General features: G+C 45.7%; 1 protein-coding gene across 3 annotated transcripts in view; it reads right to left on the bottom strand.

The window, feature by feature from the left end:
- The window catches only part of GARNL3 (GTPase activating Rap/RanGAP domain like 3), a 178,578-nt gene extending 153,282 nt beyond the window's left edge, over positions 1 to 25,296 (bottom strand). For 2 of the 3 annotated variants that reach the window (XM_032165165.2, XM_058446166.1), the window contains exons 1-2: positions 24,466 to 24,602; positions 5,442 to 5,612 (exon numbers count right to left, since the gene is read on the bottom strand). In XM_032165165.2, the coding sequence (XP_032021056.1) occupies positions 5,442 to 5,612; positions 24,466 to 24,557 (263 nt within the window). In that variant the 5' untranslated portion in view covers positions 24,558 to 24,602. Of the gene's footprint in view, positions 1 to 5,441; positions 5,613 to 24,465; positions 24,603 to 25,198 lie in introns of those variants that run through there. The other variant, XM_032165166.2, reaches the window with a different exon arrangement.
- Between the last annotated feature and the right edge of the window lie 293 nt (positions 25,297 to 25,589).

The following is a 25,589-nucleotide window of genomic DNA, read 5'->3' as shown; positions in this document are numbered from 1 at the left end:
GATCACACCACTGCACTCCAGCTTGGACAATGGAGTGAGACCCTGTCTCAAAAAAAAAAAAAAAAAAAAAAAAGAAAGAAAAAAGAAAAAAGAAAATAAGAAATTTCCTTGCTGTCAGTGTTTCATTGACAAACAAAGCTGAGTTCAAAAGCAAATGGGTTTCCTACTACTTCCCACAAGTTTAGACCCTGGGGCAACCCTCCTGTGGGAGAGTCTGATCTGCAGACAGGCAGACACCTGCCAAGTTGGCTGCAAAGGAAATAGTCTCAGGACTGTCAAGCTCCAACAGGGGAATGGAAACAGATGGGCCCCCACGCCTACCTCTAGAAGACTCGGGTGTATTTTCCCACATAGAAATAGGAGGCGAGGTAACACACAAGCTCTGTGGGCAACCAGATCCCAAAAGGGAGAGAGGAAAGGGGGCAGGGGACAAGTCAGCCACCCTTCCAACCTCTCTCCTCCATGGGAGTAAAGCAGAAGTTTCTAATGGAAACACAAGGGCAGGGGAATAGAATTCCTCCTAACAGTAAACTAAAAGCTTACTTTCTGGCACTTGTTTTAAAATACAGTAGCTCTACACTTAGGAGCAAACTAGGTATTTCAAAGCTTCTGAAAGCTATTAAAAAGGGTCTAAATACAAACTTCACATGTTTTTACTTATTTGTGGAACTAAATATTAAAATAATAGAACTCACGGAGATAGAGAGTAGGAGGAGGGCTACCAGAGGCTGGGAAGGATAGTAGGGGACAGGGGGTAGTGGGAAGCTTTAATTAATGAGTACAAAAAAATAGAAACGATGAGTAAGACCTAGTATTTGCTAGCACAACAAGGTGACTATAGTAAAAAATAATTTAACTGTATATTTTTAAATAACTAAAAGAGTATAATTGGGTTATTTGTAACACAAAGAATAAATGCTTAAGGCGAGGGATACCCCAATTACCCTGATGTGATTATAACACATTACATAACTGTATCAAAATATCCCAGGTATCCCATAAATATATACACCTACTATGTACCCACAAAACTAAAAACAAATAATAAAAAATAAAATTTTAAAAAATATCTAAATAACAAAATTGCCTAATATTTGTTAAATGCCTTGGTGACAAACTCAAACACATGGCAACTTTGCTCAAAAGATCAAAAAGTAAAATATGGACAGTAGGAGACACGGAGGCTGGCAGGCATCAAGAAGCACGGGGAAAGGGAGAAAAGGAGGTGAAGGAATAGGAGACAACCATCTGACTTGACAGCATTGAGGCCCTGGATCTAATCAGCCCTGAAGCCAGATCCATCCCTTTTCTTAGTTTGGGTTCCATGAACCCATACATTCTCTTTTTGGCCTAAGCTAATTTGAGTTGGGTTTCTGTCACTTACGACCAAGAAGCCCCTCACTAGTCCAGCCCGTAACTGGGCTCTTCAGTGTACACAACTATGAAACTAATTTTCTAAAGCAGACATCAAACCACCACTTGCCTGTCTCAAAAGCCATTCAGCACCTCCCAATGACTCCAGGATTCAGTACAACATCTTGCACAATATGTCCCTCAATTTGACTTTCCAGACTTTCACTACTTCACCACACAAGAGGCAAACTAAGACAGCTGTTATTCCTCAAAAATGCGCTGAGTGTCCCTGCTTTGTGCCTTTGCCATGCCAATCTCACCATCTAGAATCCTCTCCTCCCCAATCTTTGCCTATTAAAATTGATGCAAAAAAAAAAAAAAAAAAAAAAAAAGAAGGAAGGTCTACTCCTTTCTCAAGGTCCATTTCACCTTCTTTCCAAGAAGACTTTCCTAAGTGCCTCCTGTTCCCGAAGATGTTACTGTACCCTTCTTCAGCCCTGACAGCAAATTTTTTTTTTTTTTTTGAGAGAGTCTCACTCTGTTGCCCAGGCTGGAGTGCTGTGATGCAATCTCGGCTCACTGCAACCTCTGCCTCCTGGGCTAAAGTGATTCTCCTGCCTCAGCCTCCCACGTAGCTGGGACTACAGGCGCGTGTCACCCTACCTGGCTGATTTTTTGTACTTTTAGTAGAGACGGGGTTTCACCTTGTTGGCCAGGCTGGTCTCGAACTCCTGACCTCAGATGATCCACCCACCTTGGCCTCTCAAAGTGCTGGGATTAAGGGCATGAGCCACTGTTCCTGGCCCCTGATATCATTTTCTACATGATCTTTGCTTTATTCTACCTTATATTTTGTGCTTTCTCATCTCAGTGCCCTCTTATTAATGACAACACCAACTACTCAGCTCCCTGAGTTGAAGCTTTGAGCCTCACTTCCTCACCCCACAACCCACACGCTTACCAGATCCACTCTAATCTTTCTCAAAATACTTCCCAAATCAATCCCATCATTCCTGTTGCTCATCAGAACTCTTAACATCTACCTTCATATCTTCTGCTCTGATAGGTCTTCCTGCCACCAGCCTCATCCTACTGAAATCCAGTTGCCTACTGATGCCAATTATCTTTCCAACTTTCAAATCTGAGCATGCTATGCCACCTTCTAGAGAGTCAAGACCAATGGCTCCCACTCCCCAATGGGTTGATTTCTGTCTCCCTTTACAGGCTCATTGCCCACCACTCCCTAAGAAGCACCAACTTCAAAGTAGGTCTTTGAGGTACTGTGGTACCTAGTGTAAGACCCAACTTGGTGCTTGGTCAACTTCATTGGTGTTCTGCACTGGACTGTTGTTATATATACTTCACTGGACAGCAACGCAAAGCCCTGTGGATGCTGCCATCCCATAAATGTTTTTCTCTTGATTGCACGCCTGAGTGTGCTGAGGTTAAGAGATGGGCACTGGACCAGACAGACCGAAGTACAATCCCTGTTCTGTCACTTCCAAGCTGTGTGTCCCAGAAAAGGCTGGGCCTCTGCAGCCTTACTTGTAAAGTGGAGATAACAGCACCTATCTCATTGGGGTTTTGTGAATAAATGAGAAAATGCATTTAGGATGCTTGGGCAAGGTGCCTGGTACACAGGTGATCAATAAATATTTGTTCAACGAAGGAGTTAATGAACAGAAGGCCCACAAAATGGTAGTGGTTCTTAAAGACACATCTTTCCAGGGAACCCAATCTCTGGCTGCCTTGCAATTTGGTTTCAAGTCCGGCCCCTAAATCTGGGGTCCAGAGCAAGGCCTGACTCCACCCATTTCTACATGCCGCTGGGTGAGATCAGCGGGTGAGGCCACGCAAGTCCAGAATCTGCCGCTGGGCTCCTTCCTAAGGACGGAGGTGTGCACACTACTTGGTCCTACCCGGCAGCAATCGCAGTCCCGCAGCCCCCACCCCGTGCGCGTGGCAGCTTTGCCATCCCTCCGGCCGCCAATCACCAGGGCTCAGTCTCACCCCTGATCGGATTCACCAATAGGGCCGGAAGGCGGCCCCTCGGGGTGCTTCCGCTGTGCTCATAGGCTCTCCAGCGGTCCCGCCCGCCCCTGTTACACGTCATCCGCGCGGTGCACTGTGGGCCTTGCAGTCTGGAAAGGAGGCAACGCGGGCTAGCTGCATTGCCGGGACTTTAACTCCTGCTCCGAGCTCCAGCGCTGAGCGTCCCCGGGTTACCTCCAAACCCCCCCCCCCGGACACAAATTCCTTCTCCTAATTAGTGATAAAGTGGGAAGACGGGGCTACCCACCCGCCCCACCTTTGGAGCTGACACCCTGGGTTCCCTCCCCTCCTCTGCAGTGGGCTGGGGCCACCGAGGACCCGCGAGACTACCGGGTCCATCTTGCTCAGATAATTCAGTATCGCCTGAAATTTGAAATTCCCATTTCAGATCAAGGAGACATTCAATATCTTATTCACCTAAGAGGCAGTTTCTGGAAGGTGCGGAAGCTCTGAAAAGCCAACAGTGACTCCTGGCTTCGCTAGTTTCCCTTAAGAATCCACCACAGAACTGACCATCACGATTTTATCTAAACGATGTGACCTGTTTACATTCCAAACTGCATCACTTCTTAAGTGCATAAAAGCTGTCAATGGTGCCCATTGCTTAAGATGTAAGGTTCAGGCCCCTGAGCTAGGCATATAAGGTGCTTCATAATTATTTTGTATTTACTTATTTGCGGTTACATTTCTTAAAAGCAGCGTTTTTCAACGTCTACCACACGTCAGAATCACCTGGGGAGCTTTGTAAAAATACGAGTTCTTGTGTCCCACCCTAGACCTCAGAACTTTGGAGGGGCAGGGCAGACTTCTATGTTTTTAAAGCTACCCTGGGTAATTTTCACGTGCAACCCGGGTTAAGAACTGTTGGTTTACTGCGTATCAACACAGCCTCATGCATGTGAGCCTTTGCTTTGTGGCATCCTCGTTTTAAAGAGGTCTTCTTCCCTCTCTCTTGCCTCATCAATGCTCATCCTACAAGGCCAAGCTCAACTGTTATCCTTTCTCTTCCCTGTCCTCCAGCAGGTGATGGTTTCCTTTAGCACGTTATTCACGCTGCTTCTCCAGCATCACTGGCATGACCTGGTGACTTGTCTGTCTCCCTGGATAAGTAGGGAGTTCCTTGAGGGCAGACAAAGTGTCTTCCTTCACCCACTTCAGATCCACTGAATCAGAATCTCAAGGGGCAGGTCTCAGGCATAAATGACTTTTAAAGTCCCACTGGTGATTCTGATCCATGTCCCTATCTAGGAACTCACTTCACAAAAGCACTGGGTACAGTAAGTAAGCATACAAATATTTGTTGCATTGAATTGATGAAGCATCTCATTTGTTTTGAAGTCAATCGTGTTGTTGCATCTGGCTGCCTTTGATTCCCCCTGGAAAGCTAAGTACCCCTCTCTTGTTTCATCTTTATTCATTTACTTATTCATTTATCCGAGTATTATCATACACCATAACAAAGACCTGGGGATTCAGGAGTAAATATAAAAACACGGTTACCACCCTATAGGCCTTAGAGTCTACTGATGTATTAATTCTATTCTAGTTATTAAAATTTATTTTGTATTACATTGGAATGTTTTTGCTTCCATATACTATTTATATTCAAAGGTAGGTAAAATGTCTTATTCTCTAATATCCCCAGTAGGTTGCTGGCACAGAGAAGACATTCTGTAAATGTTTATTGAATCAAGGCAGCACATTTCATAGAGCTTATTACAATTTGTTAATATTTATTTATGTGATTATTTGAGTAATGGCTATCTGTCCCATGTGCTGCAAGCCCACTGATGACAAGAACTGAATCTATTTTGCTCATAATGTCTGACACAGGACCTGGACGGAGTAGGTGCTCAGTGAATATTACTAAATACACAAATAAGAACAGAAATGCAGTCTCCCAACCAAACATCCACTCCTCTCTCCCTCCCCACTATCCCCCCCAAAGTAAAAAGTATATTCTTCCTAAACATGGAGATTTCAAGCTATGGTGAACATAAACCCAAACTGAGATGATGCTTCTTTTACTTACTTACAGGTTGACCTGGGACTCTAGTTCAGGGTCTTTCGTTGGCCATGTCTGAAGGGGCTGGATGCCGAAGGAGAGAGACGACTTTGCTTTCCATAGAATGGTTTGTGCCATCTGACTCCCACAGGGCCCCTTCGTTAACGGGTCCATCAGTGGGCCTGGAAGCTGGGCAGCTGTCCTGAAGCAGAAGAGTTGGGAAAGGCACTAAGAGACAGAGAAGAACAGCAGGCCAATCCCTGACCTGCTTTACCCTCCTCCCAAAGGGCAGCCCCACTGGTAAGCAAGGAAGAGGGTGACACTGAAGCACCCTCAAGACCCAGGGGCCCCACCAAGACCGCATATGACCTTACTGCATCAAGGAAGCATTGGGCCATGGAACCATCCGAGTCCTGTTACATCCCTCAGCAATCAGGTAAGTCAGTGGAGTGTAAAATAAAAGGAGGCCCAGTGAGCATTTGAACAATCACAAACTTGTTTAGAGAAAGGCAGTATGAATTTGGTAAGGGAAGCTAAGTCTAGAATGCTTCTGGAGAATCACTGGTGGTAGGACTTCATGGCCATCACTGCGGTAATCCAGGAGCACTTGGTTTATCTTCTAATTTAAAAATCCAAGAAAAGCCATAAAAAGGGCCTAGACTGGCAACAACACTGGAGACAAGGACCAAAGCCCACAGTTCAAGAGTAATAGCATATAGTATATATAAGCAGTAAATGCTTGCTGAATTAATAAATGGCTTGTTCATGGGAATAAACTGAGAAATGCATTCCTGAGATGTGTTTGCTCCTTTCTCTGATGATGCATCAAGGAAGGTGGAAAAGGCAGTTGTGGGATGATGGGGCTACTTTGTTAGGAAATGCAAGCATCATGCTCCTTCTGACTGAAATTATTTTCTGAGCCAGTTGGCAGGGCTCTTCACTCACCTCTACCTCAATTGACAGACAAACAAGCCAGCAAAATCCAATTACTTGGAAATGGAAAAATAAAAAGCAATCCTATATAACACTTTGGTCAAAGGGGACTCTATAATGTCTTCTTAAGAAACATGTGACATCTCTGGCTGGAGTCGTGAGTGAATTTAAAAAAGAAAGAAAGAAAGACTGTGACAAGACAAAAGGCCTAATGGCTCAGAAAGGTTTCATGCATGAGAAGGGAGTGCTGTGAGGCTGGAGACCAAGAAAAGCGACTCCACACAAGTTGGGGCTTTGGAATCAGATAGGCACTGGCACTATAGAACTCTGAAGGTTCTATAGTGGTGCCAATTAGACCCAAGGCTGCAGGCATATTAAAAAACAAACAACAACAACAACAAACCAGGCCGGGCATGGTGGCTTACGCCTGTAATCCTAGCTATCTGGGAGGCTGAGGCAGAGGAATCACTTGAACCCAGGAGGTAGAGGTTACAGTGAGCTGAGATCGCACCACTGCACTCCAGCCTGGGTGACAGAGTGAGACTGCCTCAAACAAAACAAAACAAAACAAACAAACAAAAAACCTCAAAAAGTCACCGTAATGACCTGTGCCTAATGCAGGAAGGATTCAAGACTCACATAACCTCCTACCTGTCCCCTTTGTCTTCTCTCTTGCCAGGTCCCTCTGGTATTCCTCTTATAAATGATGACCTGGCTTCCCCCATCACCTTTCCTGGGCCCAAGAGGCCACATGCTGCATACCTGACCCAGACTTCTAGGTGATCTCACTGTAGGCTGGCTTCAGGCCATTTATCTTGGCAGCAACTAGATAGACATCAAAGGCTCAAGTCGCCACTTATGACAAAGCGCAAGAAACCAGGGTTCTGTTATCAGTTGTTCTTTACCCAAAGGAACCCCGAGTCTTCTAAAACCCGGTGTCACTAGAGTTTACGGCTACCTTAGTGATACACCAGCAAATAAATAACAAATCAGGGCTTTGGGATGAGAGACATTTTCTTTTTCTTTTGAACCTCCCAGATTTAATTACAAAGATAATACTTGTATGCAAAAGATTTATTAAGCAGTGCTCTCAAAAGATACTGATAAGGGAGTGGAGGAAGCAGGACAGGGAACGAGAAGAAACCCAGTGAAACTTCAGTTTCAGGCAGAGCCCTGTGGAGGAACAGCTTCCACGTGACTGACGCCGTGCTGTCCGACTTGGTAGCCACTAGCCACTACTGAGCAACTGAAATGGGGACATCCCAAGTGAAGTGTGTTATACACTGGGTTTTGAAGACTTAGTATAAGTAAAAATTAATTTTAAACATCTCAATACTTTTTCACACTGATTACATGTTGAATGATATAAATACATTGTTAGAATGATTTTAATTAAAAAAATTTTTTTTGAGACAGGGTCTCACTCTGCCACCCAGGATGGAGTGCAGTGGCACAATCATAACTCACTATAACTTTGAGTTCCCAGGCTCAGGAGATACTCCTGCCTCAACCTCCTGAGTAGCTGGGACCACAGGTGTGCACCATCACACCTGGCTAATTTTTTAAAACATTAATTGTATAGACATGGGTCTCCCTATGTTGCCCACAGTGGTCTGAAACTCCTCAGCTCAAGTGATCCTCCCACCTCAACTTCCCAAAGTGTTGGGATTATAAGCATGAGTGCCATGCCTAGCCCCTTATTAAAATGAATTTTAATGTGGCCACTAGAAAATGTAAAGTCACATATGTAGCTTGCTTTATATTTTGGACACTGCTGCTCAAGGTAACTGACATCTCAGACTTGTCCCCACCTGAGACAAGGGGCGAGGCTTCCATTTCCTGCAGCCTCAGTCACTGGCTGAGGGCCACAGGGTGGGAGTGAGGATGGGGTGATGTAAAGGCCCAAGTGAATCCTTCAAGCTGTCTACACATGTGGGGTGCAAGGGTACAAAGGCAGTTCACCTGCGAGTCACCATTTTGAGTGCTGGAGGTGCATGGAACTCAGGATGGGAAAAAGAGCACAGAAACGGTAAAAGGACCTGAGAGCATCTAAGGGGACTGGCTGACGATGTCCATGACACCCCCCACCCCACTCCCTTTCCTCTTCAGTAGCTCCCTACCACTTCAGTAGTTTGGCCTCCTACCATTCTTTTCTCTATCTGCAAACCTTTATGCAATATATATGCTCAGACTATACAATGTTCTGTGACTTGCTTTTCTTTCTAAACTAGAGGTCTTATACATCTTTCTACATCAGTAAATATGCATGCATCCTTAATTTGGAATACTACAGAATACACTGTTTACATTCTTCTTAGCTTTTTAATCTTTAAATACTAAGATGATTTAATTGTCTTACCATGTTCTTTTCCAGCCCTTTAATATTTAACATTTTATTAAAAATTTAAAAGGCTAGCCTTTTTAAACCTTTTCTCTCATTTAATTTTATCTTTTTGCCATCTTTACTCTTAGAGTTCTTTTTTTGCACTTTCATCTAATTCTTTGACTTCTGAAACTGTTCAGATTTTGTCTCATCACTGTTAATTTTAATCCATTTACTCATTTCTTTTATTTTTTCTAGTCCTAACTTTCTAATTTTAAAAAATATGTTCCTCTTAACCTTCTGACATATTTTACCTTTATCTTCTCACTATTTAAAATATATAGCAGTTGAAGAACTTCTTGGAAAGAAGTGGAGTAAGTACTCATCTGCATAATAACTCCTTGGCGCCCTTGGAAAAAAGCAAAAAATAGCTCAATATATAAAGACAACTTATTGAAACAAGAGAGTGGCCAAACTCCATGCTAGAACTCTGAGATCTGCTACATATGATTAAGTGTAGACAAACTGAAAGAGATCACTGAGAGTCTGTACATCTCCCATAATGTGAGGGAAATGACCTGGCATGTCCTGAAGGCCTGGCCAGGCTTGATTTGGAGGGGTGAGGACTGGCAGCAAGGGTGGGACTGGGCAGAGGGTTTCCTCTTCTTTTTGCTTTTTTTCACTGTCCCAGCTTTCTAATGAGAAAGGGTGACCTTCTGAAGACAGGCTGCAAAGAAGAGAAGGATAAGTATGTCTTAGGAGCCACTTAGATCTCTTGAAAGATATTAACCAAAAGTACACGTGAACCTGCCCAAAGAAAGACTACAAGTCAGGGGAAATCACACTGACCCACAGAGGGTCTTGCCTTGAAGTGGGGGGTGAAGGCTGGAAATTCAAGGGAAGCCCTGCCAGCGGGGTCAGATACAGCACAGGAACAGGGAATTGGGTGGACTGATGGGAAAATGTGGGACTGGTAAGAAGAGATGGCACATTCCTATTGCCTCTGTACCCTCCCCACTTCCTGAGGCCAGACCTCAAGCTCAGGTTCTAAAAGAGAAGATCCAACCATTGCTCAGATAGAGCGGGAGGGAGTCTAGGTGGTTCCACCCACATTATTAGTGGGTACGTGACCCAAGAGAGCTGCTTCTAGTCAAAGATGAACATGCAAGACTACCGAGCACAGGACCTATGAGAAACGGCAGCACCGGGCAGATGAGGAGTACAGATCAGGAGGTTTCCACAGGGAGCACATGAAAAATAAGACACCAAGAGAACAAAGATTCTCTCAAAACGTCAAATACTGCAATAGGCAGATTTCACAAGGCTCTAGGATAAATATCCCAGAATAAGGTAGGAGAAAGGATGATTCAGTGTGGAGGTGCTTTCTCGGGGCAGTGGACCTGTAGGAGAGGACATGGGGGTATCCCTGAGCAGCTCTCCTATGGAAAGTGTTTTTGTATGTATGTGGTTTCCTATTTGACAGAGGACAGCACTGAGAAGCATACAGTTTACAGTTTTCGCCTCCTGTGTTGTGACTCGCAAGCCCTAGGTGTGCCTTGAGTCTCACTATTGTGAGTCCAAAGGGATGGGGGTAGAGAGAAACATAGCCTACTTCACAGTTAGGCCTCTCCTCAAGGCCACAAGAAAGTAACAGCAGTCCAGAGAACTTGTATGGGAGCTGGACTGGGCCCCTCTAGCTGTAGTAGCCACAGCCAGGCCTGATGAGGCCTAATTATGAAGTCTCAAAGAGACCATACTTTGGGAGGCCGAGGTGGGCGGATCACGAGGTCAGGAGTTCGAGACCAGCCTGGCCAACATGGTGAAATCCCGTCTCTACTAAAGATACAAAAAAATTAGCCAGGCATGGTGGCATGCTCCTGTAATCCCAGCTACTCAGGAGGCTAAGGCAGGAGAATCGCTTCCTGGGAGGCAGAGGTTGCAGTGAGCTGAGATCACACCATTGCACTCTAGCTTGGGTGACAGGGTGAGACTCTGTCCTCAAAAAAAAAAGGCCAGGTGCAGTGGCTCACGCCTGTAATCCCAGCACTTTGCAAGGCCAAGGTGGGTGGACCACCTGAGGTCGAGAGTTCAAGACCAGCCTGACCAACATGGAAAAACCCTGTCTCTACTAAAAATACAAAATTAGCCGGGGTGGTGGCACATGCCTGTAATCCCAGCTACTTGGGAGGCTGAGGCAGGAGAATCGCTTGAACCCGGGAGACGGAGTTTGTGGTGAGCCAAGATCGTGCCATTGCACTCCAGCCTGGGCAACAAGAGCAAAACTCCGTCTCCAAAAAAAAAAAAAAAAAAAAGACCACGGAAGAACACAACTGTGCCCAGAAGGCATCTCCAATGTTAGTAGGGAGACCCCTGAATGCAGCAGAACAGCAAAAAGGACAAGATCTCAGTTTTGGCTCCTTCAACTTGGCAGCCACTTCACCACCCTGATCACTGACCTTCAGCCATATCCCACAGGGAACATGGGAAGCTTCAGGGAGCTACACCCACTCACTTGCACCCTTAATCTTGCACACTCCTTGTTCTGATTGTTCACTGAAAACTACCTGGACCCAGGCATAAATCATCATTTTTGCAGGTCTTCAAACCAATATCAGCTTTTGAGGTTGGAGTGATGCAGCCACCAAGTGAGCAGCAACCCCCACAGAGCTGGCGTAGTGGGAGGCTACAGTGAGCAGCCGGCTGTCAGTGGACGAATCAGGAGTGGACACCAGATTCCCTGTCACCAAATCTAAACTGGCCCCCTCCCATGCACACTCCTTATATGCTATCACCTCCTACTCCATAGCCCTCATCACTGTTGGAAGTCATCCTAGTTACGCATTTGTTTATTGCGACATGGTCTATCTCCCTCCACTAGAATGTCAGCTCCATGAGGGGGCAGGAACCTCATCTGTTTTGTTCATGGTGTATCCCAAGCACTTAGCACATAGCAGTCTCCACAAATAGCTGCTGAATGAATACATGACTATGTGAATGCCAAAAGCATTAGAAAGATATTCGTCTGGCATAGGGAGAACATGTCAGGTTGATCTGGCCTTTCTTGAATGAGGTCACTGCTGGCTTCAGTCAGGCGGATGGGAAACCTGTTCCACGGCTTTACCAGTCTCTGATAGGCAGCTGCTTTGTGAGGACTGTGACAAGTGCACAGGAGCAAAGACAATCCATCTGCAAAACATCAACCTGGGCTTGATCTATGGAACTGACACTGGGGAATACTTAGTGGCTGGCAGTGCTTCTAGAGACACTTTTTTCTCTGGTCATAAAATGCAAGACAGATATTTATGTCCTTACTTTCATTTGTGCTGAAACTATGCAATCGCTGACACTTATGGTTGGAAAGTCTACCTCAAGCACCCAACTGAAGCTGGACTGCCCATTTTTACCTCTTCACCCAATAAGGTGGTTCCCACATGGGCATGCCAGCTATGCAACAGCACACCCATGTACAGGGAACCTTTGGCTACTGTGTGACCAACTTTCCATCGATATGTCTCATTTATTTTTGTTATGATTGGAGAAAAATATTGTCTGTGGCAGATACTGTGGAATGACTTGCTCAATACCCACTTCAGTCCCCTTCCACTGTGCAAAAGTTGGAAAGCTAAAACTTAAATGTTCTCAACTCCTTTGCAGTTAGAGTTCTGGATGTGATTTAGATTCCACAAGTCAGATGCACTCATGAGAGACTCTGACTTGGAACTGAGTCAGTGGTGCAAAAGAGAGGATACAAGCATCGTTCTGGTTTTACAGACAGTGACAAGGGTATCGTGGTTCTAGAGTCAGCAGCTTCTCGATTCTCCAGCTTTCTGAAGTAGCAGTGGTGGCTCTGGGGATCCAGGCAGAGTCGGCAGCATGGGTCTGTAGTTAGTCAAGGTGCCAGGAGCTCCTTGCTTCTTGATTGATCAGCTTCTTGAGATGATGTGGCAGCTTTCCTTTCCTGAAGACAGCAGAGCAGTGGTCCTGGGAGCTCAGACAGCAGTCGGCTCTCCAGCCCTTCCAACAAAATTGTATACACTTAATTCCCTGGATCAGTACAACATCCCTTACTGCTTATATTGGGTAGAGTGGATTCTGTTGTCTGCAACAGATTACTAACTGATATGCCTTTTTTAGTGTCTGTCAGATTGGATTGTGAGCTTAACAGTTTAAATGACCCTGTGCACAGCGTAGAGTAGGGCACAAATTTCTGCTTCTGGCAGAAGTAATGGATAACCTCCAGGGCAACAAAAAGAGACTGCATATTTTTACTGGAATACATAGGAATGTTGTCTTTTAGAACAAAAGAGAGCCTGCTCAAAGCACTAGGTATTTCTGCTCAAGCAGCAAAGAAATGTTGAGGAGCAACCAAAAGAATAGCACACCAGGGTTGTGTGGAGGCTCACACCTGTAATCCCAGCACTTTGGGAGGCCGAAGCAGGGGGAACTGAGGCCAGGAGTTCAAGACCAGCAAGGGCAACATAGTGAGACCTTGTCTACAAAAAGTTTAGTCCTAGTTACTCAGGAGGCTGAGGTGGGAGGATCAGGTGAGAAGATCACTTGAGCCCAGAAGTTCAAAGTTACAGTGAGCTATGATCACGCCACTGTGCACCTGACTGTCTGGTCTAGAGACAACAGGTCTAAAGACCCTGTTTCTAACAGCACACTAATTGAGAATACTTCTGAGGTCACCGTTACACTGGAGTGTGATTGTGCTATCACTGGTGCTGACCTGCTTAGCATTGTTTTGAGTCTTTTCAAGTTTGTTACCAAAAATTATATTCAAAAGTGTGCAGAAAACATAAAATAGTTGAGAAATACTAGTCTAACTTAGAGATGCTTTGACATTTCCGATAACATTTTTTACTGCTCCTTATAGTAAGCCATCCTAGCTTGGAGCAGAACTAACTGTAGGAATGTACTTTCAGGTGCTGAGTCCAACCAGTTTTAGTATACCTCATACCCACTGTGATTTCAGGTCTAGCCAACGGCCATATGCCGAGCGAGCCTAATTTCTCGGTAAATGAAACCCTGTCAACTGTGGTAAGGCAGCTGTCATATCCTCCATGAATTTTCTTTTTCACGTAAAACACTACTCTCCCATATTGATTTTTTCCCTTTTTGGATCACTTCCATCAGATATAAACATCTTTATAAAACAAGAGCTAAAAAACCCAAACAAAAACATACAAACAAAAACAAATTTTCAACTCACATTCCCTCCACCTGTGCAAAGAGTTGACTATATTCATTGTTTCCAATCATCTCCTCTCATTATCTCTTGAAGCCAGTCCAGTGAGATTTTCACCCTCACTGTTCCAAAGAAACAGTTTTGTCAAAGGCCACCAATGGACCAATGATGCTAAACCCAGTGGTCAACTCTTAGTTCTTCATTTTGTTTGACCTATCAACATATGACACAGAAAATCACTCCCTCTTTGTTTTTCTTAAAAAAAACAAAAAAAACAAAAAAAACTATATGAATCTTACTTCCCCCAAATAAAAAAATGTCAATCATATTACGTATCCATGACACAATGATTTCACATTCAAGTCTCAAGTCTACATTTCACTTGAGATTTATATGAACAATTAATCAAAGTCTAACAAATCACAGGTTACCTTTCCTGACTAATAAAGTTTCTGTAGTGATTCTCTTTCCTAACATCTCCTGATATCCCTTTTTTCCACAAAATTTTTATGTTTCCCTATTTCACTGTGATTCACAGTCACATTAAATAACAAAGCTAAACAAAACAAAAACCTTGGTGCATTCTTTCAAACGTTTCCTACCTGAGGATCCATATCTGCTCTGTCCTAAGGCAGCCACCAACCACAGGTGGCTACTCAGCACTTAAAATGTGGCGAGCCTGAAGTGAGATGTGCTATAAGTGTAAAATGCATACTAGATTTTGAAGACAGTATGGGAAAAAAGGAAACTTTCTCAATAATTTGGCCACTAGAATTTTTAAATTACATATGCAATTCTGTACCCTGGCTATTGCCAGAAGCTGCTTATTTCTCTTCACTTAACACATATGTATATGCTAGGTATCTTTCCAAGCAGAAATATAAATTCTAACAGATTATTTATATTATATTGACATACTTCTGATGGACTTAAAAATAAAACTTTTATAAGTGCTATGGTCTAATGTCTGTGTCTCTCCAAAATTCATATGTTGAAACTTAATCCCCAACGTGATAGTATTAAGAGGTGGGGCCTTTGGGAGGACACGAGGGGTCAGCTCTCATGAATATGTCCTTTTATGTCCGTGTAACAGAATCCCAAGAGAGCTTATTCACCTCTTCTACCACATGAGGACACAAAAGGCGCTGTAACAGGCCCTCATCAGACACCAAATCTGCTGGTACCTGGATCTTGGACTTTACAGCCTCCAGAAGTGTGAACAATAAATTTCTATTGTTTATAAATTACTCGGTCTAAAGGATTTTGTTTTAGCAGCCCAAATGGACTAGGGCAACAAGCAATCCTACAGTGAATAGCCTTCTTCGTAAATCTCTTTGGGCAGTCACACCTCATTGCTAACTCATACTTGCTTACTGTCCTCTAAGATCCTAGCTCTAGAGACAACCAGATGTGGGGTTTCTATTTTCCCACATCTCTACACTCTCTGCCTCTGTATATCTCTGCATGCCGCTGTAGAACTTCTCCTCCCAGGAAAACCAGCCGTGAGTCTCACTGTAAAGGACAAATCTTTTATAATTTTCCTACAGCACTGTTTGTCAGACTTCATCTCTCTTAAGATCTTTAACTCTAGAAATCAGACAACCAAGCATAATCTCTCATATTAACCTTCTAAAGCAAAACTAATTTGACTATTGTCTTCCTCCAAGAAAGGAAGCTGGTTTGCATTAATTTAAAATCTTAGTGAATAATAAAAGTTGTTTTTTCTCTGCTCTTAGGAGAACAGACATAATATGAAAATTAATTTTCTTCTGCTGGCCCTAAGAGCCCATTATGTCAGCCCAATACAAGACAGCTTTTAATAGTCTTTCCCAAGAAGACTGTTGTTTTTCCAAAAGAAAACTGACAGCAGCAGATTTATTTGTGATTAAATACTTAAGGGCCTGATACAAAAAAAAGAGTAATAACCTAACACAGAGGAATGAAGACTGTGAAAAAAGCTCAGGTTAAAATATTTGTTCACAAAACTACCTGAAAAAAAGAAAGTCTGCAAAACTACAAGAAAAACAAACTCTAAGAGTCCCAAGAAACATAAGGAAGAAGAAAAGGAGGCACCCCGATGCATAATGGATAACTGCTCTTTTCTGAACTTATCTTGGCCTGGAAAGCAACATTCAGGAACAAGAAAGCATTTGTCTTGGCATCGAATTTGTTCTCACAAGGCGTGGGTTCTATGCATTACTAATAAGGAAACCACCATGTACAGAGCAATATTTGGGAAAGTAGAAAATATGTTTTCCATTTGTAATTCAAAATCTTCTGTCTATGGTAGGGCTCTGCACCCACAGTGGCTAAACTTAGCAAGCATAATTTAACCACTTAACTAAGGCAGTCTTTTACAACAAAAACTAAAAAAAATACAGAAACCCCAATTCTGTGACCCTGGGTGGCATCTGGGTATCCATATTTTGGAAAAGCATTCCAGATATAATGACTTTTTTTTTCTGCCAACCCACTATCAATTCCCTTCTTCTGGTAACAGCACTGTGGTTTTCCTTTGAGAAATCGTTACCTCTTGGTCTTTGTGAATGGAAGATTTCAGCATGTGACCAGGCCCAACCAATCAGCATGTTTCACCCCCTTCTAGCCAAAGCAATTGGTTCAAGGATAACCATGGAACCCAAGAGAGCCAATGAATGTCAACTCAGGGACATATGCTAGAATTATTATTGTTATTGTTATTTTAAGAGACAGGGTTTCACTCTGTCACCCAGGCTGGAGTGCAGTGGCATGATCCTGGCTCACTGTAGCCTCAAGCTCCTACTCTAGTGATCCTCTCATCTCAGCCCCCTGAGTAGCTGGGACTACAGGCATGCAACACCATGCCCAACCAATTTTTATTTTATTTTTTATTTTCTTTTGAGACAAGGTCTTGCTCTGTCACCCAGGCTGGAGTGCAGCGGTATAATCATGAGTCACTGAAACCTCGACCTCCTGGACTCAAAAATTTTGGGATTACAGGCACAAGCCACCATGCCAAGTCATATGCTAGAATTATTGAGAAAGCAGCACTATATTTCTGCTGGGATCCTACATTGAAAGTAAGTCTGGAGTAGTTAACTTTCTTTGCCTCGATGAGGAAAGGCCTTGAGAATAAAGTCAACTCAGAAGATGAAGACTACTAATATCATTATTTAAGCACCTGGAGCCATCTTTTCCTAACGCTTGGTCTACCCCAGCATTTTGCAATTGCAGGACCCAATAACTCTCCTTTGCTTGTCATTCATAGCTTTTGACAATATTAAGAAAAAATTTAACTACTGGTAAGGCACTGATATCAGCCAATCAGGAAAGATGCTAATGCAGGCTGGGCATGGTGCCTCATGCCTATAATCCTAGTGCTTTGATAGGCCAAGGTGGAAGGATCACTTGAGCCTAGGAGTTCGAGGCCAGCCTGGGCAACACAGGAAGACCTCATTTCTACAAAAAAATTTAAAAATTAGCCAGGAGTAGTTGTGCATACTTGTAGTCCTAGCTACTCAGGAGGCCAAGGCAGGAGGATCATTGAGCCCAGGAGTTCAAGGCTGCAGTGAGCTATGATCATACCACTGTACTCCAGCCTGGGCAACAGAGTGAGACTCTGTCTTTTAAAAAGATGAAAAGAAAGGATGTTGATGAGTTACTACTCCTGCTTCAGTAGCTGAAGGAGAAGGGTTCAATGGTGATTACAAGTGGGTAAGAGCCACCTGACAAGGCTACACCTGGAATCAGCCTACGAACATTGGTACTACAAGTGGCCATGAGAGCATCATGAGTGATGGGTGGCAAGAATAATGAGGCAAGCTTTGACTTCACTCTCAGGGAAAGATAATGCAGCTGCTCAATACTAAAAAGGCTTGCTTTATGAAGTGGTGGGCTCCTGGACCTTAGATGTAAGAAACAGAAGCCAGATGATCAACTACAAAGGTTGTTGCAGGAAAGATTCTGGTATTACTCAGAGGGTAGGTTTTCGAAGTACTGTATGTCCCTGGGCCAGCAGTATGGCATTACTTATGAGCGTGTTAAAAACAGATTCAGAGAACCCACTGATGACCTTGTGAATCAGAATCTCTGGGGGTGGGGCCCAGGCAACTGTGTTTTAAGAAGCCCTCCTCCTGTCTATGCTCTGTTTGAGAACTGTATTAGCAATCTGACTCAGTTTCATGAGCCCCATTCCACAGATTCCGACTAAGTAGATTTGGGGTGAGGCTTGAGAATTTGTATTTCTAACAAGATCTTAGGGAATGCTGATGCTGCTGGTCCAGGGACCACACTTTGAGAAGCACTGTCTGAGCAGTTGACCTAGGTGATGTCTAAAGTTCCATTCAAAGTTGAGATTATTTGATCTTCAGGATTTACCTCACAAATTCAATCCTACTAATATAGAACCCTGTTAATGTGGTAGCTCATATGTGGTTTGGCCTCTATGAAATATTGCAGCCAAAATGACACAGCTTAGCAATCGAAAATAATTTAAAATAACTCTGGTTCATCAATTGCTTGATCACCACAAAGGGACAAAAGACAACAGATATATGTCTTAAAATATCGTTTGCCTGGCCGGGCATGGTGGCTCACGCCTGTAATCCCAGCACTTTGGGAGACCGAGGCAGGCAGATCACGAGGTCAGGAGATCTAGACCATCCTGGCTAATACAGTGAAACCCCGTCTCTACTAAAAATACCAAAAAAAAAAAATTAGCTGGACGTGGTGGTGGGCGCCTGTAGTCCCAGCTACTAGGGAGGCTGAGGCAGGAGAACGGCGTGAGCCCGGAAGGCAGAGCTTGCAGTGAGCTGAGATCGCACCACTGCACTCCAGCCTGGGCGACAAAGCAAGACTCTGTCTCAAAAAAAAATAAAAATAAAAAAATAAATATATATATATATATATGTGTATACATATATATACACACACACATACACACACACATATGTATATATTATATATGTGTGTATATATGTATATATTATATATGTGTGTATATATGTATATATTATATATGTGTGTATATATGTATATATTATATATGTGTGTATATATGTATATATTATATGTGTGTGTATATATACATATATATGTGTGTGTATATATATATCATTTGCCTGTATTAGCCTCCCTCACACAAAGTAGGTTTTCCTGTATGTTTCACCTCTAAACATCCCTAAAAGTTTTGTTCAGCCAATTTTAACCATTTCCCTAGGTACCTATTGTCCTTTTCCTCACCTCCTCTCTTCCTAAATCTGCAGCTCAAAAATGCAACAAAGCAAAGCAGAACCTTATTCTGAGGGCAGGGAAGGAGGAAAAACCGAATAGGCAAAGCTGAAGTTTCAATCAGGCAAGGGGAGGAAAAGGTTGAGAAGAATTTTTATGTAAATGTCTTTTTTTTTTTTTTTTTTTTGTGAGATGGAGTTTCACTCTTGTTGCCCAGGCTGGAGTGCAATGGCGCGATCTTGGCTCACTGCAACCTCTGCCTCCTGGGTTCATGCGATTCTCTTGCCTCAGCCTCCTGAGTAGCTGGGATTACAGGCATGCGCCACCATGCCGGCTAATTTTGTATTTTTAGTAGAGACGGGGTTTCTCCATGTTGGTCAGGCTCGAACCCCCGACCTCAGGTGATCTGCCTGCCTCGGCCTCCCAAAGTGCTGGGATTATAGGCATGAGCCACCACGCCCGGCTGAATGTTAGTTACCATTTACTAAAGCTTTGTGCCAGGTACTGTTTTTTAGCACTTTGCATAAATTAGTTCATTTTAAGCTGACAGCAATACTTTGAGGCAGGTCATTTTATAAAGGAGTTAACCAAGGCTCAGAGGGGTTACGCAACTTGTCCAAGTTCACAAGTGGTGAGTGAAAAGACAGAAACTTGAACCAAGTCTGTCTCACTCCAAAGCCCTTGTTCTTTAACACTATCTGATGTGCCTTCCTACAAAATGATGGCAAATACATCCAGGGCAAGTGGTTTAACAGCATAAGTGTCTTACTCTACTGCATCCAGGTTTCCCAGCTACTCTCTCACTGCCCCTGCCTGAAGGCCTAATGCCTGGGCTATTCCCATTGCCTTTACATTAATCTGTTTGCTGTGTCTGCGGGCTAGTTAGTTATCAGAGCTGACATCAGATATTTAGCCAACAGAGTTGCCAAAGTGAAAATAAGGCCTTTCTTCTCCTGATGCCAACAAGATGCTTAGGTAAATATGGCTAAACCAGATTCTGAAAGGCCCTAAACATGAGGCATTTAAACTGCTGGGTATGGTGGCTCAAGCCTGTAACCCAGCACTTTGGGAAGCCAAGGCAGGAGCATAGCTTGAGGCCAGGATTTTGAGATCAGCCTGGGAAACAAAGTGAGATCAAGTCTCTACACAAAATTTTAAAAATTAGCTGGGCATGGTGGCGCTCACCTGTAGTCTCAGCTACTCGGGAGGCTGGGGTTGGAGAATCGCTTGAGTCCAAGAGTTCAAGGATGCAATGAGCTATGATTGTGCCACTGCACTCCAGCCTGGGCAATAGAGTGAGACTTTGTCTCAAAAATAAATGAATAAATAAATAAAATTGATATAACAGGAAATGAGAAAGAATTAAGGACTCTGGATAAGGGAGGCTAATCTGGTAACAGGCCCACAATTGAGGCAGGTGCTGTTGCCTCTGAAGCACCTGCAGAGCTTTCTGAACATCCACAGGCCCAGTGCCACTCTGGACTTTCTGAATCAACAGGCCGGGAGCAGGGGCACCCATATGCACCTGTATGGCTAAGATGGTCCACAGGTGATTCTGACCCACAGTCAGGGTTGTGAGGTAACTTGGATTAATGAATTAAGGAGGTAGATTTTTGAGGCAACAAAAATAAGGGGAGAAGGTATAAATAGATGAACATTTATCTGTTTTAAGTTAAGGAATTCACTTTTACTTAAGCATGAACAGGGCCAGGCACAGTGACTCACACCTGTAATCCCAGCACTTTGGGAGGCCGAGGCGGGTGGATCACTTGAGGTCAGGAGTTTGAGACCAGCCTGGCCATCATGGTGAAACCCCGTCTCTACTAAAAAATACAAAAGTTAGCCGAGTGTGGTGGCATGCGCCTGTAATCCCAGCTACTCAAGGCTGAGGCAGAAGAATTGCTTGAACCCAGGAGGCGGAGGTTGCAGTGAGCCGAGATTGAGCCACTGTCCTCCAGCCTGGGTGACAGAGCAAGACTGTGACTCAAAAAAAAAAAAAAAAAAAAAAAAGCATAAACAGGAGGAAGATCTGACTAAATTTTAAAACAACAACCACAATTTTAAAAAGCTTTATCAGAAACATAAAGAAAATAAAAAGGCAAATAATAAACTGGAAAAAGTATTTGCTATATATTTGACCCAAACAATTAATTTCCTTAATAAATAAATAAAAAGTGCTTCAATTCAATAAGGAAAGCATAAGCATTCCAAAGGAAAATAGACAAAGTGTATGCATCTATATTTCATAAAAATAAGTACAAATTATGGATAAATATAAGGAAAAGTTTCACCTCACTATGAAACAAAGAAATTCAAATTAAAACAAGGTACCACTTTGGCAAATATTTATAAATGATAATGCCTAGTATTGCGAGTGGGGAAAAACAGGCACACTCATATGCCCTTGGGGGACTATAAATTGGTACAACTCTCTGGTGAGCAATTTAGCATTATGCTTCAAAAGGCTTTAAAATGTTCATTTTCTTTGATCCAATAACTCCCATCACTTCTATAAATTTATGATGACCTCTTTATAAAAGTTGACCTCTTCATAGCAAACAAATGCACATGGATTTAAAGCCTCTTTAGTAAGAGTGAAAAACTATAAGTAAACTACATGTGTCCAACAAATAAATGGTAATATATCCATATGACAGAATACCAGGTAGCAATTTAAAATAGATTTCAGAAATGTTTAAGGATGTGTGGAAATCCTTACACTATATTAAGTGGAAAAGCAAGTTAAAACATTAATATAAATATACACATACATAGTTAAGAAAAAAGGCTAGTTAATACCTAGTGGTATTATGGGTAAATAAAAATTTAATTATCCTTTTATATTTTTCTTGATTTTTCAGATTTCTTCTCACAAACACAAATTAGTTTTATTTTATTTTATTGAGATAGGGTCTTGCTCTGTTGCCCAGGCTGGGGTGCAGTGATGCAATCACAGCTCACTGTAACCTCAAACTCCTGGGCTCAAGTGATCCTCCTGACTCAGCCTCTGGAGTAGCTGAGACTACAGGCATGTGCCCCTATGCCTGGCTAATTTCTTTTAATTTTTGTAGAGATGGGGCCTTGCTACGTAGCCCAGGCTAGTCTTGAACTCCTGAGGCCTCAAGTGGTCCTCGTGCCTCAGCCTCCCAATGCACTGAGTATAGGTGTGAGCTGCTATGCCCAGCCACAAATTAGTTTTGTCTTGTTTAGTTTTGTTTTGAGACGGAGTCTCACTCTTGTGGCCCAGGCTGGAGTGCAGTGGCGCAATCTCAGCTCACTACAACCTCTGCCTCCTGGGTTCAAACAACTCTCCTACGTCAGCCTCCTCAGTAGTTGGGATTACAGGCACCCACCACCACATCCGGCTAATTTTTGTATTTTTAGTAGAGATGGGGTCTCACCATGTTGTGCCAAGCTGGTCTCAAACTCCTGACCTCAAATGATCCATCCGCCTTGGCCTCCCAAAGTCCTGGGATTACAGGCATGAGCCACTGCGCCTAGCCCACAAATTAGTTTTATAGTCAGAAAAAATGATAATCATTATTATCCTACAGCTGATAAGATAATGTCATGGAGTATCAAATAGAGAATAAGAAAACTCTGGAGGCCAGGAAATCATTAGTCTTTCAGGTGTAAGGTTATGAAGACAAAAGAGAGGGTAATAAAAGTGGGAATTCAAAGGAAAACATTTTCTAAACTGGCACTGCCCAATATGGTAGACTTTAGTCCTAGGCGGTTAAATTAATTAAAGCTAAATAAAATGTAAAATTCAGTTCCTTAGTTCAAGTAGCCACATTACAAGTGCCGCATGGCCACAGGTGGCTAGAGGCTAGCATAACAGATAGCATGGATTATATGTTTCCATCACTGCGGAAAATTCCATGGGACAGCGCTGCTCCATGCATTCCACTTCAGGCCTGAGGGATCCAGCTTCCGGCTTGTCTCTTCAGCCTCATCCCTTGGTTCAGTTTCTCACATCCTTCATGCTCCAGCAACAGGCATGTAAGCACCATGAGCACAAAGACCGTATCTGTCTGGTTCTCCAAGTCTAGTGGGGGAGACATACTACCTGGGTAACTACACGCAGTGTTATGTGGCCTTGAAGACAGGTGCGCAGATTATTAACACAGCAAAGAGCTCAATCTGGGGTTCAAGGAAGACTTCCGAAGGAGGAGGGGTGGGCGTATACAGAGAGGAAAGGAAAGAAAATTCCAAGTAGACAGAAGAGTATATGAATAATGGCCCAGAAGAGAAACAGTGCAGCACATGGGAGGAAGCACTAGCGGGTCAGACACTGACTCATACAACACACAGCTGATGTCCCATGGGCCAGGCCTGAGACAGCTCTGGGCACCCAGCAGTGACCAGGCCAGCTCTGTTCCCTGCCCTCGCGATGCTTATATGCCAGGCTCACCAGTACTGCTGGAGCGCCAAGGGTGAGGCAGGGAATGCCAAGAACTGAGGATGGAGGGAAAAGGCCAAGTCAAGGGCCCCGCACCTCACCTTAAGGATCCTGGTTAGTTTGCTTTTTATCCTAGCAATGGAATCCTCTTATTGGTCTCAGTGCCGGTCGGAGTCCACATCCTTCTCTCTCTCTGTCCCCCACTCTGGTCCCTACCACTGCTGCGGGTGATGGGGAGCTCCTCAAGGGGTGTTGGCCGCGAAGGGCACAGTCATGGCTTTAGGGAGACCCCTTTCGCGGCCGGCTGGGGTGTGGATTTCAGAGGTGTCAGGACAGAGACGGGAAGTGTGGCTGAGAGGACGTTGGAGTCATCTCCAAGACCTGAGAAAATGGTAGGGCCGACTTGAGCGACCTCGAAGCAGGAGAATCCGTTCCAAGTTCAGGGAATGCCAGGGAAGCTGAGGGAGGGCACGCGCCCGGGCGGCGGTCGTCCCGTGAGAGGCCCCGGGGGAAGAGCAGCCGAGGGGCGCTGGCGGCCCAGGCAGAGGCCAGCGTCGCGAGGGAGAGGGGCGCGCGGGCCGCGGGCGCCAGGCCGAGCCGGGCCGCGGAGGCAGCAGGTGTGCGGCTGCCAGGGCACGCGGGCGCCGGAAGGAAGCCTCCAGTGGACCGAGGGGTGAGCTCCCGACCTTGCCCCTTGAGGGTTTACCAGAGGTGGGCAGGGCACGTCCTCCTCAGCTCATGCCCCGCCGAAGCCGCGGGCGTGCGGGGCCTGCCACTGGACCGACGCTTCTGGACGCCCGACACCCGTCCCTGCACCTCCCGCGCGACGGCCCGGCCCCTCCCACAGCCCACGGCCGCTCAGCCCGGGCTCCGCGCCCGGTCTCCTCAGAACCTCCGCCAACCCTTCCCACGCCACGGCCTCGCCCCGCTGTCCCTTTACATCGCCATCCCCCCACGTGGCCAGCACCCCGCCCGGCCGCACCCCTCCCCGGCCGCAGTACCTTGGGCTCTCGAAGCTGCACCCCCTGCGCCGCAGCGCCGCCCTCTTCTGCCGCAGGAGCGCAGCGGCCACCCCGCCGGGCTCCGGCTCCATCGCCCCGGGCGGGGGCCGCGGGCTCGGGCGCACTCGGGTGGGCTCGGGCCTCGGCCGGCCGCTCGGCTCGCGCGCCGCAGCCCACGTCCCGCCCCACGCCCCTCGCTGGACCCAGGCCCCGCCCCGGCCCCGCCCCGAACCACGGCCCAGCCCGCCTCGCGCCTCTCATCCTGGCTCAGGCCCCGCCCCAGCCCCGCCCCGAACCCCAGCCTGCCCGGACCCTCCGCTGGGCCCAAGCCCCGCCCCGCGATCGCTCACCCTGGTCCCGGCCCCGCCCCGCGCCCGCTCAGCCTGTTACAGACCCCGCCCCGTGCCCGCTCAGCCTGTTACAGGCCCCGCCCCGGCCCCGCTCCCAACTCCAGCTCTGCTTCCCCCGCGCCCTCGGCCCAGAGCGGGCCCCGCCCACGCCCCGCCCACGCCCCGCCCCGCGCTCCGGTAACGCCCCTCCCGCGCCAGCCCCGCAGGGGTCTTGCCGCCGGCTTTCTGCTCCTCTGCGGGGCCCACAGGCCCAAAACGCCCACCCTAACCTCGACTGTCCCGTCCACGACCCCGCCCCTCCTGCTGCTTGCCCCTCGGCACAGACCCAGGCCCTGCTCACCTACCCCTGCACTACTGAGCTCGCGCAAGGCCCTCGCCCTCACCTCAAACCTCTGCTTCCTCGAGCGTCGTCCCTTGGAGTTCGGCCTCTCCTCGCCTCAGCACCTCCTGGCCCTTTCTATATTAGCTCCGCCCCTCGGGCCCTCCTTTCCCATGTCCCGTCCACAGGTATGGCTCTGCCCCCAGGAGCCCGCCTTTTCCCTTCGAAGCCCCCACTCCTTGCCCGGACCAGACCCAGCTCCACCGCCTGCTCAGTTCTGCTCTGACAGGGCCCGCCACAGCCCCGCCCAGCCGCGAGAGGCCCCGCCCGCACTCGGTGGCCCCGCCCAACCACTCCCTCCTCCCGCGCCCTCGCCCAGCCTGCCCGCAGGCTCTGAGCTGGGTAGATGCCCGCACCCGGGGCTAAAGCGGCGTTCTGCCGTCTGGTCTGCGTTG

This window comes from Hylobates moloch, unplaced genomic scaffold (genome assembly GCF_009828535.3).
Source record: "Hylobates moloch isolate HMO894 unplaced genomic scaffold, HMol_V3 SCAFFOLD_10, whole genome shotgun sequence".
In the NCBI taxonomy this organism is placed as follows: domain Eukaryota; kingdom Metazoa; phylum Chordata; class Mammalia; order Primates; family Hylobatidae; genus Hylobates; species Hylobates moloch.
The sequence above is the reverse complement of the archived record's forward strand: the minus strand, read 5'-3'. Positions and strand labels throughout refer to the sequence as shown.